The sequence below is a fragment of the Electrona antarctica genome, assembly GCF_951216825.1.
Source record: "Electrona antarctica genome assembly, chromosome: 22".
NCBI lineage: Eukaryota > Metazoa > Chordata > Actinopteri > Myctophiformes > Myctophidae > Electrona > Electrona antarctica.
In genome coordinates, this window is record NC_136805.1 from 28,565,982 (window position 1) to 28,583,298 (window position 17,317).

A 17,317-nucleotide genomic window follows, 5' to 3' on the forward strand; every position below is an offset into this window, starting at 1 on the left:
ATACATTAACTATTGAGATGTGATGTTCAATCTTTGTCAGCCTACATGGAAACAGTTTACTTTATTCTTTTTTTTTTTTAAATCACTTTATTTTTATTTTTATTGATGCAGTTTACTTTATTCTTATTGCGACTGTAGGTCGCAGTTTAAAATGAAAACCTGCATTTCCCGTCAGTCGTGTCACACCTCATGTCACGTCTCCATATATGGTCATGCCTCGTGACATCACGCCTCAGGACACGTCACGCCACCATATATGGCCCTCTCCATATATGAAGATCACGACACTGACCTCATCAAACCCTGGATAGCCATACATAGAGAAGACTGGATCATCACCTAGATCTGCATATATAGAGCTGGCCAGCAACTCTACATCTGACCTCAAACCTCAAACCCTTAGATCTCCATATATGGAGCTGACCTGTTCTGACATTCCATATGTTGATCCTCTTTCTATCTGCAAAGTGTTTGTAAAAATCCGCCGTAGACATGTTAGTACTTTCTGTCAAAGAAATCCTTGCAGATGATTATTTTTGTCATTTTGTGTCAGAGTTTGGAAGCGCTCGATTTTAGCAAAGCAACATCCTCCTGCATTATGTGCAAATTCAAAACAGGTGGTACGGTACGCAGGGCCTTTTGATATCAAAGAAGAACTTTCAAACTCCAACACTTAAAATAATAACCTGTGAGGAATTCTTTGACAGAAAGTAGCTCATAACATGTCTACAGTTATCTTTTTTTAAGATTTATTTGTTTTTGGCTTTTTTGCATTATTTTATTGATAGATACAAGTGAAGATTGACAGGAAAGAGGGAGAGAGAGAGATGGGGGGAGACATGCAGCAAAGGCTGCCATGAACGGGACTCGAACACGCCACGCGCTGTCAGGCCAGAGCCTATATGTGGCATGCGCCTGGAATGCTAGGCCAGCAGCCGCTACAGTGGATTCTTATGAAACAAACACTTTGCAGTTAGAAAGAGGATAGATACCATACCATAATTCAAGCTTTTCATACAGCTGCAATGTTGGTGAGTTTGACGTTGTTTAATACAATCAGGTAGGACTTTTCTGTTTGTATGTATGGGCCTGTCAATGGCAAAATTGCGGCTATAGTTTCCACCCTGTCATTAACTTAATGGCAAGATGGCCATGGTCTGCATAAGGTCAATACACTAAAAAGTATGCTTTCATCAACCATTCCATAAATTTCACATTCATGAGTGTACTCTGATGAAATGCATTGCTTATATAGTTCATTTATCAATTCACTCACTCCTGGACCAATGAATTCTTTTTTTAATGTTCTGTTTATTGCATTTAAGTGTTGTTGTTTTGTTTTGTTTTTACAAAATCAGAAATAAATTGACAGCGACATAAACAGCTGGACTAATTAATTATGTCATTGTGGTGGACATTAAATCCTCTTATCTGGGTGTGTGGGATTTGAGGGTTAACTGTGAGATGTACTGTATCTCCAACATGGGCTGCTTCTGGGTGGTGTGTGTGCATACTCTGACGGTGTGCTTTGTGGGAGATAACTGGCCTTAAGACTGAATTTAAGGGAGTGTCAAAGCCAAGACAGGAGAAGAGGCGAGAGCCGCGAGATAACACATGCAGTTGCAGCTAACTTGTAAAGACAGACCTCAGAGCAATATTGAGGGTCCAAATGTCCTTTTCATCTATCAGTCACAAAACCGGACTGCCTATAAGCCCAATGTCGGACCTCAACCTACACACTAAGATAACAGGCTGTTGCGTCAGCCTCTTTGAAATGGGAGTGAGTGAATGAGCGTTATCACCAAAGTGACCAAAGGGAAACGCATTGAAGCATGAGTTCACCTTGCTCATCTGTCTAGTTTAGCTGCCACAAACAATTGATGTCACTGGAACAAAATGGTAGGCAACAAAAGCCAGACAAAGTCAACCCAACTTTGTTTGACCCATAGGCACCCATTCATTTACAGCCTGGGAGTTAATTGAACAGTATGTCGATGTGGAATGCGTCTCCCGCATTATCTATTTCCAGCTACTAACAAGGAACCTCCAGCTGTTGTTTGTGTAGCTCTGTGAATTTGTCTGTGCTAATTAATGAATCCATTAACCTATGACCTCGGACAGGCTTTGTACGACTTAAAGAAGGATGTGATGGTTAACAAAGTTAAGCTACAAAGGTGAGGATTGGATACGAAAATGTACATATATAAATGTAGCATAAATCTAAATGGTTGTGGGATGAGTTTCTTACACATACAATGGATCATTCTGTATGTACAGTTAGTATTATGTGTACAATATATGTGTGTGTATACTCTACAGAATGAAACAAACAACTGCAAATACACAGCACACATGCATAATAATGTTTTAAAAATAAAAGCAGGTTTATTGCAGTTTTAAATATCATGATCCACCCCAACTTCCATTGATAGTAATTGAAATGAAAGTTCAACAAAACAATTAAGTAATAAAATAAATGATACTATAAAAAAAAGAAAATTACACAAAACAAAAATGAGCAAATAAATAACAGTGTTCGCACACACACACACACACACACACACACACACACACACACACACACACACACACACACACACACACACACACACACACACACACACACACACACACACACACACACACACACACACACACACACACACACACACACACACACACACACACACACACACACACACACACACACACACACACACACACACACACACACACAATTCTCATTTTCAGTCCAGCACAAACGACTCCATAAAGCCAGGTTTGTGGGACAAGTCACATGAAAGTCTGCATAGTTGCAATGCACCTTTTTCACTGAATAAGGCCTAACCCCTCATTGATCCTACTGTAAGAACACAAAGCCACCTCGACTCAATAACTCATGCACATGATCGTAAAACTCAATAGTACCATTTATGAGACAAATGACCCCATTCACTTCTCCTACATCAATTAAACAGTCTGTTACGTTGGATGTTTCTAAAAGGTTATAACGGCTCATCTGTCTTGCTCTGCCAGTGCATACAGTGCACAGAATGAGATACCACTAGCAGACTGATAAGACAGACAAATGGACATACACTACAACTGTGTAGAGGGAGTTTAAATGCTTAGGTCAGTGGGGACAAATACATCACATACTGTAAGAATGAGCAGCATTAAGCAAGAGAGGTCGAACATCCACTGGTTTGTGGTCAGTAATCAAGTCACAACAATGAAAGACAGTGAAACTGAAGGGGGTCGTTGTTGGGCAGTACTGCAGCTATTCCTGTCTTTTTTATAGTCCCAGATAGAGAAGCTATCGTAAACCTAGAGAGTGCTTGCAGAACAGTGTTTTGTAACTTGCCAGAGTGCTGGGCTCTGAGAGAAACCGTAAAGGGACTTTTAAATGGACCACAAAAGCATCTGTCCTTCCACCAACTGTTTTTTCACGTTGAATTGTCTCAGTGTCTGTGGGTGGTTGGCAGTGTTTCTCTGACGCCCCCTAACTGGGAGAGAGCGCAGGGCTGTTCTCTGTGCTGATGTTGACGAGGCACTCACTGGACTTGAGGCTGGCCAGAGATTTGCAGCTTGGAAGGGAGGCCAAGGATCCACACAGCCCCATCATAGAAGGCGTGTAGTCCTTATCTGGATGGGAGGGAGGAATATACACAGGAGGATCAGTGTGTGTGTGTGTGTGTGTGTGTGTGTGTGTGTGTGTGTGTGTGTGTGTGTGCGTGCGTGCGTGCGTGCGTGCGTGCGTGCGTGCGTGCGTGCGTGCGTGCGTGCGTGCGTGCGTGCGTGCGTGTGTATATATATCCACTTTCTAACCAAAGTGCTTAAGTATCAGCAGCTAGTGCAGACCATCTCACAGCTAGGCTACAGATGTAAACTTTTAGTGTTTATCTTTGGCAGCCTAGGGCATGTGCATAAGTTGGTTGTGAGGGGCTTACAAATGGCCGGCCTTTCCAAAAGGAGAGCCAAGCAGTTAGCGAGGTACTGCTCAGTTCCAGCCATTATAGGAAGCCGCTCAATTTGGAGGAGGCGTTGTTTCCTTTATCCATGATTTATGTCTGCTGTCCTATGTCCGACATGTCAGCTGTACTGTATGTAACGATGCTTTGCCGTCCATGCACGTTGTAACTGGCTGTTCTCCTATTGTCAAACTGCACTGGCAGTGTTTATGTCCTTTGTACAAGGTATTCCTGTACTTCTCATTATGTGGACATAAATAAACATTTCAAATGTGTGTGTGTGTGTGTGTGTGTGTGTGTGTGTGTGTGTGTGTGTGTGTGTGTGTGTGTGTGTGTGTGTGTGTGTGTGCGACTGTGCGTGCGTGCGTGCGTGCGTGCGTGCGTGCGTGCGTGCGTGCGTGCGTGCGTGCGTGCGTGCGTGCGTGCGTGTGTGTGTTTTTGTGAACATGTACGTATGCACACAACTGAACGTATGCATGCTAGCCTGCTTGTGTGTGTTTGTTCACGGGTCATTCCATGAAAACAAATAATGCGACCATCAGAAGGCGTGTATGTCTGCTGTACCTGCTGTGCACCAGGCGCCTCCGTTCTGTTTGCCCTCAATCCTATGGGAGTCGGAATCTAGGCTGACGTCCACTGACAGAAGCTCAGAGCTGGGGAAGCTCCTCCTACAGGTGCACAAAGGAAAACAACTATGGTCAACAATGTAGCTGCAACCTGGTTTAACCACTTTCAACCTGCTGTTACATGTGATTATAGGCTCTTAAAATATTTTTTCTGTGCGACAGTATAATATGACTAAATATAAATATCAGGCTAAAGTTGTTAATATGAGTGTGGTCTGGTCCAATGCAGAATGCACACACGTGGTTATACTTTGTTAATGTAATGAGTGAGGACAGGAAAAAAATGGAAGGGGACAATAATATATATATATATATATATATATATATATATATATATATATATAGATATATAATATAGATTTTTGTATTACTCATAAGTCATTTTCACCACAGAAGTAAGATGTTTTGTACCTGCGGAATAGCTTGTTGTCCACTTGGTTGTTGTAGGGCTGGAGTGTTGGCCATTGGTTGACCAAAGGGATTGTAAGGTTTTTGGCCAAATGGTTAGAGTCACATGGAATCAGGCTTGTCCTGAAAAACACAAGGATTAAATGTAATCAAAAGTTAGGTCTCCCAGCACAACGACACACACCGAGATATCTCCCATTAAAGCTTTTTTTTAAATTATTATTATTTATTTATTTCTGACCTACATGACATGTACACACATCACCATAATTAGTAAAGTATATACTGGTGGTCTCTGGTCTGGCATGTTTAACCCATTGACTATTATTACCTACTGCCGACCATCTTCCAAAGCATACAGTGGTTTCATTCATTTTTGAGGATTCATTGGATTCAGTTCATATCAGATTCAGTTGATATCAGTGAAAATCTACTTGTCGACACCTGACAACTGCTTGTGATGGTTCACCAAATATGCCAAATATAACTGGGAGGTTATTCTTCGTGAAAGTTTTGCTATCAGCATTTTAAGGCTGAAAATAGTCTGTCAATCAAATGAATGGGAAAATGATTATTTACAACATATATTGTAATTGGACTTTTAATGGTCTTTTAAGGTTGTTATAAGCAATGTAAGGGCTAGTTCAGTAAGCAATAATGAACGAGAGGCATGCAGATGCTAACCCCTCACGGAATGATGCATGGCCAAGAGGCCACCATCTTTAGGTATGCAATTCACATGCAGTTATATGAATACATGTGTATTGTCCATGGTTCCACAGTCCTCTCGGAGTCTGCAGGCAGAGCCCTAGGTGGAGTCATTGGCAAAACACTTTATCAGGCATGTGTTTACCCAGTTCTAGATTATGGTGCTGGAGTCTGGGGTCATGGGAGATTCCCTAAGAGTGTAGCTGTACATAACCGAGCCCTCCGATACTTCCTGGGTGTACATAAATATGCACCAATGGCAGCAGTCTCAGGAGATATGGGATGGGAGCCCTGTGAGGTTCGATGGAAGGTCTGCACCGCCAGGTTGTGGAACAGATTAGTCAACATGAATGATTTGATAATAGACTAACAAAGAAATTATTTAACTGGGACAAACAACAGAATGGACCATGGATAGAGGACATGCGTGACATGTTCTGGGAATGTGGAGTTCAAGATGTTTTCCTCGGATTGGAGCAGGTTAATGTTGTGGGGCTAAGGGAGACGCTTCTAGATAAGATCAAACATACCTGGATAGAAGAGATCACGTACATATAGGGAAATTAAATATGACTATGACACTGAAAACTATGTTTTATTTAATTTACCAAAGAAAAAAAGATCACTTTGTGCTCAGATTAGAGGAGGTATATTGCCACTTTACATTGAAACTGGTCGCTATGTTGGGTTGGATGAAGAAGATCGAATCTGTCAAATGTGTGATCTCAATGAAATAGAGAATGAGTATCATTTTGTTTTGTATTGTCCCTTTTATGGGAGGGTCAGAGAAAAACTGTTTAATAATATAAACTATGATAATATGATGGATTTAAATTATGCACAATTATCAGCCGTTTATTTGAAAAATATATTTTTAAATTGGCAAACTATCTAGAAAAAGTACAGCCAGTAAGGGCTGTTTTGTTTTGTTTATTTTTGTTCTGTTTTGTTTTGTTGTATTCATGTTGAGTAGACGATCAGCATTACTGGTAACCAGTGTAAAAAGATGTGTATATCCGAATAATTGTAACTGTATGAAAATGTGTCATATAATCCCATGAGGGATGAGCCACGAGGTGGCATAACACTTAAATAAAGTAATTCATTCATTCATTCATTCATTCATTCATTCATTGTATTGCACTCACAGTTGCTCCTGTAGCTCTAAGACAATGGCCTCAAGTTCCCTCTTCTCTTCTTGGCCCTGTCTCTCAAGCTCTTCCAACCTGGCCTTCAGTTTCTTGTTCTCTGCTGCCATGTTCTTCTCCTGGGACTCCCGCAGACGCACAAGCTCCTCCAGATAGCCCTGATAGCACATACCAACATGTGTATGTTTGAGTGTGTATACTGTATATAGGGAGTGTGTGTGTGTGTGTGTGTGTGTGTGTGTGTGTGTGTGTGTGTGTGTGTGTGTGTGTGTGTGTGTGTGTGTGTGTGTGTGTGTGTGTATATATATATATATATATATATAGCGTGCGGGATATGCTTCAAATAACTTTATTGACAGTTGTCTTACCTGACACCAGGGTCTACATTTCTCAATGGACGAATAGAATACATTCACCTAGTCTTTGTACTGATTTGATTGATTGATTGATTGATTGATTGATTGATTGATTGATTGAATACTTTATTAACAGTTTGCAGAAAAAGGTACAGGAAAGTATATAGTCCAATAGAAGGTTGGCTAAGAGGATTTAAACCCAAGAAAGCCTATGGCTTGTTTCCATTGGGGTCCTTCATACTCATACTCATACTTCATGCCTGACATAGCTTTTTGCTGAGTCAGGGAGTATTTGAGATATCAATAAATATTATATTCAACCTTTAATCTAGAGTCCTTTCTTTACTGTACTGTATGTCTGTCCTATAGTCTACTCCACATTGCTGTAATTTTACTGTAATAAGCTGCCTGGGGAATGCCACTTAAGGCCCTGAACGGTTTTTACCTTTTACAGCACTTATAGGCCTTCTCCTTCACATTTAAAGCAATTTCAATCTTAATTGTTTAACATCTGAAATAAACAAACAAAGAACACATAAACGTACTGGTATATTTGCACTTTAGAAATCTCTGGGTGCAGAAATCATGTCTTTGCAAGAGACCCATCTTCATGAAAATCACCTCCACGGATCCTGGAGGGGATGCTGTATCTCAGCTGAAATAAGGGTTTTCCTACCACGACATATTTTTCCTGCTTCCTCTCGAACTCTTTCAATTGTACTTTTTTATTTGTCATGTTTGTTTACAGAGATATTTGGATGTGTGGTAACCTATTTCCGTCGTTCAATTGTACTACTGTATTGATGTTGTTGTTTGTCTTTTATGAGAGGGAACATGACCTACATTTTTAAATCCATGTACTGACCTTTTAGATTAGAATAGGTTAAAAAAAAAAAAAAAAAAAACAATCTAGTTTTTATTGGTTATTGGTTGGGTTTTTGTACCCTTTTGTGTTTTTGTTTCTTGCTATGTCTTTGTTTCCTGCCCCCCTTCCCCAAAGGGAACAGGGTCAGGGCAAAATACAAAGGAATTTTGTTTTTGTCTGTTTTGTTTTGTTACTCCCCATGTCCCCGTTCCCCAAAAGGACCACAACGGAAACAAGCCTAACAGCTTTCTTGTGTCTGTATCCTCTTGAATTAATTTTCAATAAAGTTTTCAATCAATCAATCAATCAATCAATCAAAGGGAACCAGGGAGGGTGGGGTACATGTGGCGTTGTTTGTCTTGAAAGACTTGAAAAATCCTATAAATAAAGTTATATATATAAAAAAATCTATTGAGCTTTTTATGAAACCAAAGATGGCTTCCCACCTTCTGAGCGTAGACAATCTTGAATCTCTGCTCCATTTTGCGGCACTTGGTGCTCCAGCTCTCCTCGTCAGCGAGCAACGGCACATAGGGATGCTCAGGGACACTGTCGTCACTTGCACTGCTGTCAACACTCTGTCTGTCGTCGTCGTCACTCAGGTAGTCATAGCTAAAGGTGATGCGGACAAATAATATTTGCAAGAAGGTTTAAAGGACATTTTATTGAGAATTGAATAGCAGAACTGAATAGCATGCTTCGATCTTACTGTTCCAAGTTGCTGCCCTTGTCATAAATAAAATCACACCCGTGTGAACTGAGTGGTGTAAGGTCTTATATAGACTGATCAGCTGTGGTCTGACGTAATGAAATCACACCTGTGGGTGACCATAGCAACCGTGCTCATTTTTTGGTACGAACAGACAGACAGACAGACAGACAGACAGACAGACAGACAGACAGACAGACAGACAGACAGACAGACAGACAGACAGACAGACACGTAAACTAACAAAGCCAGTTGTAGGAGTGGTTTACACCACTCAAAAATGATGGTGGTTTATGAACTAGGTCTATATTAGCCTGATATGGCTAGTTATATACAGCAACATAGGCCTTATAGCAGAGTAGCCTTGCTGGCCAGGAAGTAGTGGTATCAGTGAATTTCCCCAATACTTTAATATATATTGAAATTACATTTCATGTTGTCAAAAATCTAGCCATGGAATGTAGTTGGTTTATTTTATGGCCTGGCATTTTGTAGCATCACCTCTGTAGGCGTGTCTTTGTATTGTGTATTTTTGAGTGGTGTAAACCACTCCTACAACTGGCTTTGTTAGTCTGTGCAGAAAAAATGAGCATGGTTGCTATGTTCACCCTGTTCACCCGGGTGTGATTTCATTACGTCAGACATGATTTCATTACGTCAGACAGGCTATATAAGACCTTACACCACTCAGTTCACACGGGTGTGATTTTTTTTTAAATATTTATATAATGAGTTTGGTTTTGTGTGGGGACAATTAAATGTCAACCTAGTGTCCCATTCTGTAATTGGACTGAACACACAAATTCCTAGAACACACAAATTCCTAGAAACTGCTATAGCTGTACAATTATTAGTCTTGAAATTCCGGTAAGAGTAATGGATCAGATCAAAAAGTGATTTAGCTAAAATATTTTAATTTTTTTGTTTTATATGACTTACTTAGTCATTGATCTGTCAATTATATTCTGAAGTTATGTCAGAAATACAAAATGCCTAATAAAAAAAGTGATTTTAGCTGACACTTCGAGTTTTGCATTGACAATTTGTGTTGTGTGTGAAATGGTGGCATCAGCACATGTCATACATTTTTACCTCTGTGTGAATTTCAAGTATGGTGTATAGTCAATCACAGACGTTGATTTGCCATCCAAGGCCTCCCCTTTCAGACAGAAACTGCGGACAGAGAGTACCATGAAATCCACCAAGAAACCACACTGTCCATTTTCCTCTTATGTCAAACTCAGGGGGTGGGAAACGGCACCAAGGATGTATGAGCAAAATGTGAATATGACCAATACAGTGCTAACAGGTTGTTGTTTTTTCCAGGAAGTGATATTCAAATAAATAAGATCTGATCTGATAAAGTTGAGATAAAGATAAAGATACATTTCACAATAAAAGGTTACATACCTAAAGTCTATGGCTCCAAGGCCAATGAGCATCCCTGTTAGGACAGTAGCCTCCTCTCTCAACATGATGGCTCCTTCTCCATAGAACCTCCTAAAGATCACACACACACACGCACACGCACATCCACACGCACACGTACACGTACACGCACACACACACACACACACACACACACACACACACACACACACACACACACACACACACGCACACACACACACACACACACACACATTCCCTTTTGACAGATGTGTACAAATACCGAAAGATGTGTACATCTCGAAAATGAGATGATGCATCTCAAGGGGCTTATCCTCTAACCAACATTTCAAAATAAAATAAAATATATGTTCATGTTTATGGAAATTCACCAATTAAAGCACCAATCAATCAACGTCAGAAAAGCGTGGTTCTGACATGACTACTAGAACTAGACCATATTCCAGATCTATCAGACTAAGTCAAAATGGGCAGGCCACTGTGTGAATATGGTCAATTAGCACTTGTGAAAGCTTGGCACATGTGCTGGTTCTTCTAACCTGGTGGTCCTGCTGTCTCTCAGAGCAGTGGCGATGTACTCTGACAGTCTCTTCTCCATTAGAGCTACTCTCATCCAGGCTCGACCCTGAAAGTTCACACACAAAGTCAAGAAAGAAGATCTTAATGCTCAGTTCAATCGTACCCTTGAAGCTCACAAACAGGCCCTCACTTAAAGTTAGTCAGGCTTACTATTCCCTCCAACGTCTGGCTTTCAAAATTAGGTCATATGGCAGCCAAGTCTATGGACTTTTAATGGCTCAGGCTCTCCTCACTTCACACAAGTGTGACTATACTTACACCTTAACTCTTTTCAGTACGTACATATTCGTACCCCCAGCTATGGGATGTTATACCCCCATATACTACATGAAGCGGTTGAGCCCCAAAGCAGCTTTAACATTGGTCCAGTTGCTATGCAACACCTCCGTCACCACTGGCTATGGGATCTTTACAACTCCTCTCCATTTACCTTGGTTACAAGCAGGATTTTCAAAGCTCCATAACTACGAGTGCTGTCCTTGGTGATCGTCATCCATCCAAAGTTCGGATGTCATTTGTGACTTTGTCTCACATCGCTCCCGATTTGTAAACGTTTCTGGCGAGAGGTAAACAGTGTGCGCTAATGCTAATGATAGCCAATCCTTACAGTGATAGTGTGCAGGGGGCTACAGCGGGGATGAAACTGATCCTCTTAAAGTGAACGCGACACTGGCACTAACCTGACTCAGATTACACTGGCACAGCTTAACTACACTTCTGCTACCATCTAGCGGCACAGAAACAATTAATAAAGCAGCCTATTATCCAAGCTGCTCTTCTTATTCTGATATTGAAAAGCACTGGTTGCACACAAAGATTGTCTTTTCATTCGAAAACATTTTAAAAGTATTATTGCCAAATAAATTAATATTCAGATCCGAATGTAGGCCTTGCCTTGGCGCTGGAGGTGCTGATGTTCTCCATGTTCTCAATGCTGCTGATGCAGCTATTTGGGAGTTTAGCACAGGCCAGACGGATGAAGACCCAGCAACTACGCTGGACATCAAACCAGCTCCCCGAGCCTGCAAAAAAGCAATGTATGTATAAATATAATTTATATAATAATTAGATTAACAACTTATTTTAACATTTATGAGTCTGTCCTTTGAACCTCATAATAGTCATTGCCTTTAAAGCGGTGGCTGAGGATGTGTTCCAGGATGGCTGCAAAGTTGATGAATTCTTCTGATGAGTCATCGATGGGCTCGGCCGTGTACTTCTCTAAAAGCGTCTTCACTGAGAACCTGAGGATGGGCGTGTGAGACAGATACACAGAGAGAGAGAGAGAGTTTGGTTACTGGTAATCGAGTCATCATGGGAAATTCACTGATCCGATTTATCCACAAATCAGAGTCACGCTTGTTTCACATCAGCAAAGGTCTGATTAGAGTGACATCATGCATCTAAACCGGAAATTAAGTAATTCAGTAATGTTGCCAGCTATCTGGACTGAATGAGTAATGCTGCTCAGTATCATTAAATGTATGAGATCCCTCTCATCATATAGCAAGGGCCATTATGGCTGTGATGTGTGCTCACATGCATTTTACCATGCCTCCATGTGATGGCCCAACCCAGTCATGGCCTGCTTGTGTATGAAGTTAACCTTTTACTGTAAGGAAGGCTTTGTAGAGAGCTATCTGTATTTCTAAGAAGCCAATCGACTGTACCACACAGGGGTGTAATCGTTCATTACACGTGACATGTCAATTTCATGAGTATAAAGCAGAAACAACGAAAGTCCCAAGACTGCACCAGCTTTTGGGGGACACAAATTGCCTAATTTTACATGCCAAATGTGGATGTGACAATATACACCAGTGTGATAAGAGGCTCAGTATGTTTCCACTTTAAAACATCAGTCACCAACTGTCAGTCATTCAGTGTGATTAGAGAGGATCACACTGAGTCACTCACTATGCACATCATCACTCTCTACATGAACTACATTAACTAACATTCCTACTTCCTTTTGGAAATGAACTGAGCTGACATGTGCTGTGGTAACCAACAAACGTAGCATGAGTGCACAATATGTCCTTAAGAATAAATAATTCAGGAAGTCCATTCGTAGAGAACATGCCTGTCAAATCCGCTTTGTCCAAAAAGATGGAGAGATATTGTGTGATGATCAGCTGACCTTTGTACATATCAAATCTGTAGATAATTCTGCTCTATATTAGTCCATATAGACTAGAGTAACAGATTTATAGATACACATTTGTATTAATATCACACAGCAGGTTATATGATTCATTAAATATTACTCTTTTAGAATTGGTACACACAGTTTGTTTCAAGCTCGGGCATATTATGCTGTGTACTGTACACGAACATACAAATGGCACAATAGACACAAACAAACATGCATGACATATTGATACACACGCATGCGCTCCACTCACGTGTGTGTGTGTGTGTGTGTGTGTGTGTGTGTGTGTGTGTGTGTGTGTGTGTGTGTGTGTGTGTGTGTGTGTGTGTGTGTGTGTGTGTGTGTGTGTGTGTGTGTGTGTGTGCCAGTGTGCATTTTACCATTAAGACAATGCTTATCTTATCACTGGCTCGGGAACAAAGCCATAGCCAAGTGATTTCACTCGCCATTGTTCTAAGGGAAACAATGTCTCCTTCAGCTAGTCTGCCCCTGGTCAGATTCAGGATAACTGACCCTGGATCAGATCCTGGACAGTAATTAGCTTACACTCCCCTGGGCTAACAGACATCAGGGCCACAGTACAGCACTCATAGGCTCGCCAGCTGCCCGGCTAAAATAGGTGCAATGTTGCTCGCCTGCACAATTATTGTGTGTGTGTGTGTGTGTGTGTGTGTGCGTGCGTGCGTGTGTGCGTGCGTGCGTGCGTGCGTGCGTGCGTGCGTGCGTGCGTGCGTGCGTGCGTGCGTGCGTTGCACTAAAATACAGAGATGTTAAATTTAAATAAGCTGTATGGTTGTTATTTTATTTAATTTTGAAAGTTTCTAAAGCAGTCCATGTCAAGATGTTTTTCTTTTCTTGTTTGTTTTGTGTTTTTTGTTGTTTTGTTTTGTAGTTTGTTTTGTAGTTTTTTGAAGTTAAAACAAATTGATGATTGATTGATTTGTGACATAATTTCTACCAGTCACCAAAAGCCATTTTATAGGACAATGTTATTTTATTTATAATGTGGTTTGGACATGGGTGTTAAAACAAGCTTGGGAGATTGCCGGTTGTAACTAGGATAAGGGAAGGTGTCAGTGAAATTGTCTTTGGAATATAATGTTAAGTCTTGATGCATAGGCCCAGAGGACTAATTAGCAGCGGTGAAAGAAGTACTCTTTTTACTTGAGTAGAAGTAGCAATACCACAATGTAGATATACGCAGTAAGTAAACATCCTGTATTCAAAATTGGCATCAAACTATACTTATTGTAAGTAAGTGCCAAAAGTAAAAGTGCTGTGCTGCTCAGTATGCAGGATATCCCATTTCACCATTGTTTCTGTTTTGCTTTTAAAAAGTTTTCAAAATGTGTCTTTAGAAAATAGCTGTAGTGAGCTTGTAGATCGGCAATTTCTGAATAGATGAAGTTAGCCAAAAATAAGACTTAATTGGTTAATGTATGTTTTTTTGTAATCTAAATAAATAAATAAATATACAAAGCACCTTGCAACTAAAGTGTTCAAATTATAGCCTATAGTGAAAAGTAAAATCTTTGCATTCGTATTTTATTTGTATTCGTTTTTTTATGTTAATGTAGCTCTAAACTGTACTTAAGGACAGTAGGCCTACTTGAGTATAAATGTACTTATACTGTCTGTAGGTAGGCTACTGTCCACTCCACACACCACTGCTAATGAGGCCTTGTCTGCCTCTGTGTCCTGCTGGTTGGCTCCCCTGGGGTACGGGTAGTCGGGTACCATACTGTATGTCCTTAGTCCTTACTCCCGGAAGGTTGTCGTCATAGCAACCACATCATCATCAGGGAGGGGAAAAATCTAACGTCTCGTGATGATGACACGACCACACCAGACAGGCAGACACCACCACTCTCAACTCTCAAAAAAGCTGGTCTTCAAACCGTCTGGTGTGCCTTATTGCTGCCCGACCGTTGTCCTCTCGACCTCATGTTTAAGTTCATAAATAAGGACTTGCTATAAATGACGTAGGCTAGCCTATAGTGCTAGGCTAAACGCTTATTATAAGCGTGGATCTCGAAAATATTTGTTGACTTTTATTAGGCACAAGCACCACAGTCAACAGACTCAACACGGAAAGCAAGTTAGTCTTGAGACATATAGACACTTACATCAGCAGAGCTTTTAAATATTATAGGAATCAGCATTATAGGCTACGCTAAATAGCATCGCCTTTGTTCAAAACACAAACGCAAACAAAATGCACATAGCGATAAGCCATTTCTATAACAACCAATATTGTTATACAAAATCATATGATATGAACATGAAGGGTTACCTGCAGACGGTGAGCAGGTTTCTCCGCTCCACTGACACATTGCGAGTGGATGCCTTTTTCGCGACATCTCCCATAGCCATCGCTGCCTGCACACAACCTGGCTCCATCCAGTACAGGAGTGTAGGCTACGGGACCCCTCCCTACCGGCCGACGGTCTTCATGCGTCCCTTCCTCGGATCGGATGAAAGAATGAAGGAGGCAGCTGCTTTCATCAAAGCTAATAGCAACTTCCCCTCTCAGCTTGTTATTGTTGACGCTTCACCATGGCACATGCATGCCTCACGGTCACAGCATATTAGGCCTCCTCCCCCCCAACAACAGTGATAAATTGTCTCTGTCGCCTGACTCTCCTCTTCTTCCTCCTCCGATCCAACCCTCTGTTTTCTCCTCCCTCTCTCAGCTCGCCTCCTTTTAATTACTTCATCATGACCTCAGACTAGAAACATGACGAGTCATTACAGTAAATGGGTTATCGTTTTGATAGCAATTTGCTGAGGTAGTCTAGTGTGATGTCGTTGTCATCATCAACGTCATCAACTCCCCATTCCCATTGTATAGGTTGCCTGAACATGATTGATTGATTGATTGATTGATTGATTGATTGATTGATTGATTGATTGATTGATTGATTGATTGATTGATTGATTACTTTACTAACATTAACATTAACTTTATAAACGGTTAGAAATCTAAAATAAATAATATGTACCATAAAGCTTTGACTTTTTACTGAGGCCAGTTTCGAATTGCAGCCACCTTGGAACATGCCGCATTGCCAGAGCCAGCTGAATTCTGATTTGACAACCTTTATAAACATCAAGTTTATGGGTTTCTGCCAGTGCCATAAGTTGGGGAGACAGAGGGTTGTTCTTCTTTAGGGTCTGGCTATGAAAGCCTGGGTATCGAGGCTAGGGTCTGGCTGGGAGGGAGTAGGCCTGCTTGGTCAGATCCTACATACTGTATAAAAATCACACCCGTGTGAACTGAGTGGTGTAAGGTCTTATATAGCCTGATCAGCTGTGGTCTGACGTAATGTCTGACGTAATGAAATCACACCCGGGTGAACTGGGTGACCATAACAACCATGCTCATTTTTGAGTGGTGTAAACCACTCCTACAACTGGCTTTTGTGTGCAGAAAAAAATGAGCATTGGTTGCTATGTTCAAAATAATTTCTGACGTAATTAAATCACACCCGGGTGAACTGGATGACCGTAGCAACCATGGTCATTTTTTCTGCACAAAAACAGCCAGTTGTGAAATCACATGCGGGTGTGAGGCTAAATAATACCTTACCTTATATAATACCTTAGACATTACGTCAGACCACAGCTGATCATGCTATATAAAACCTTACACCACTCAGTTCACACGGGTGTGATTTTTTTGGTACGAACAAACACGTGGACACGTAAACTAACAAAGCCAGTTGTTGGAGTGGTTTGCACCACTCAAAAAGGGGAAATTAAGAAATAAAGCTATATCTAGCTACCATTACATGGTGCATTTTAATTTAGTTTGCAATTAAAAATTGTCCTGCTCCATGACCCATGTTACAGGCAATTTGGTTCACTGTAGCCTACTTACAAAAGTGCACAATTCCCAATTAGAAGATGATCTCATGGATTTGATTTGATATGCTCATTCTGTCATTCACAGTAAAGTGAGAAAATCACAGAATACTCCACCTTGTAATGTTTTAATTTGAACAACAGGGGGCAGAGATGCATCATTTTGTTTTCCACAAGAAGGCCTATATACCTGACATGAGCTGGCATTTATGGTAGGCTAATAATCTTTCTTTTAAAATAATTTAGCAGAGAATATTGTTCCACTGGCCTGGGCAGCTGGCATAGTGGTCTGGGCACATAAGACTCAGTGTCACAGGTTTGAATCCCGATTCTGTGTGTCACTCCCAATCTCTCTCCCCATTTCCTGTCCGTCTAAACTATCCTATAAATAAAGGCATAACACCCCCCCCCCCCCCCCCAACATAATATTTGTTCTACTGTATTTGACTATTATGTAGCCTACTACATTATTGAATGACAGCATTGTGGCTACTTTAGGCCTGTTCACCCCTCATTTGTAT

General features: G+C 40.9%; 1 protein-coding gene across 1 annotated transcript; it reads right to left on the reverse strand.

Moving 5' to 3' along the window:
• Positions 1 to 2,428: 2,428 nt before the first annotated feature.
• Positions 2,429 to 15,387, reverse strand: rundc3ab (RUN domain containing 3Ab). Its single transcript, XM_079493114.1, has 11 exons — positions 15,226 to 15,387; positions 11,909 to 12,024; positions 11,675 to 11,802; positions 10,741 to 10,826; positions 10,202 to 10,291; positions 9,884 to 9,964; positions 8,529 to 8,694; positions 6,862 to 7,019; positions 5,009 to 5,128; positions 4,536 to 4,639; positions 2,429 to 3,645 (listed from the first exon to the last, which is right to left on the reverse strand). The coding sequence occupies exons 1-11, from the start codon at positions 15,330 to 15,332 to the stop codon at positions 3,503 to 3,505; spliced, it is 1,299 nt and encodes a 432-aa protein (XP_079349240.1). The 5' UTR covers positions 15,333 to 15,387; the 3' UTR covers positions 2,429 to 3,502.
• Between the last annotated feature and the right edge of the window lie 1,930 nt (positions 15,388 to 17,317).

Coding starts and splice junctions, on each gene's coding strand:
- rundc3ab (XM_079493114.1), bottom strand. CDS start 15,332: ATGGAGCCAGGTTGTGTGCAGGCAGCGATGGCTATGGGAGATGTCGCG. Junction 9,965..10,201: donor CTTGGAGCCATAGACTTTAG/GTATGTAACCTT, acceptor CTCTGTCCGCAG/TTTCTGTCTGAAAGGGGAGG. Junction 3,646..4,535: donor AGGCGCCTGGTGCACAGCAG/GTACAGCAGACA, acceptor CCTCCCATCCAG/ATAAGGACTACACGCCTTCT.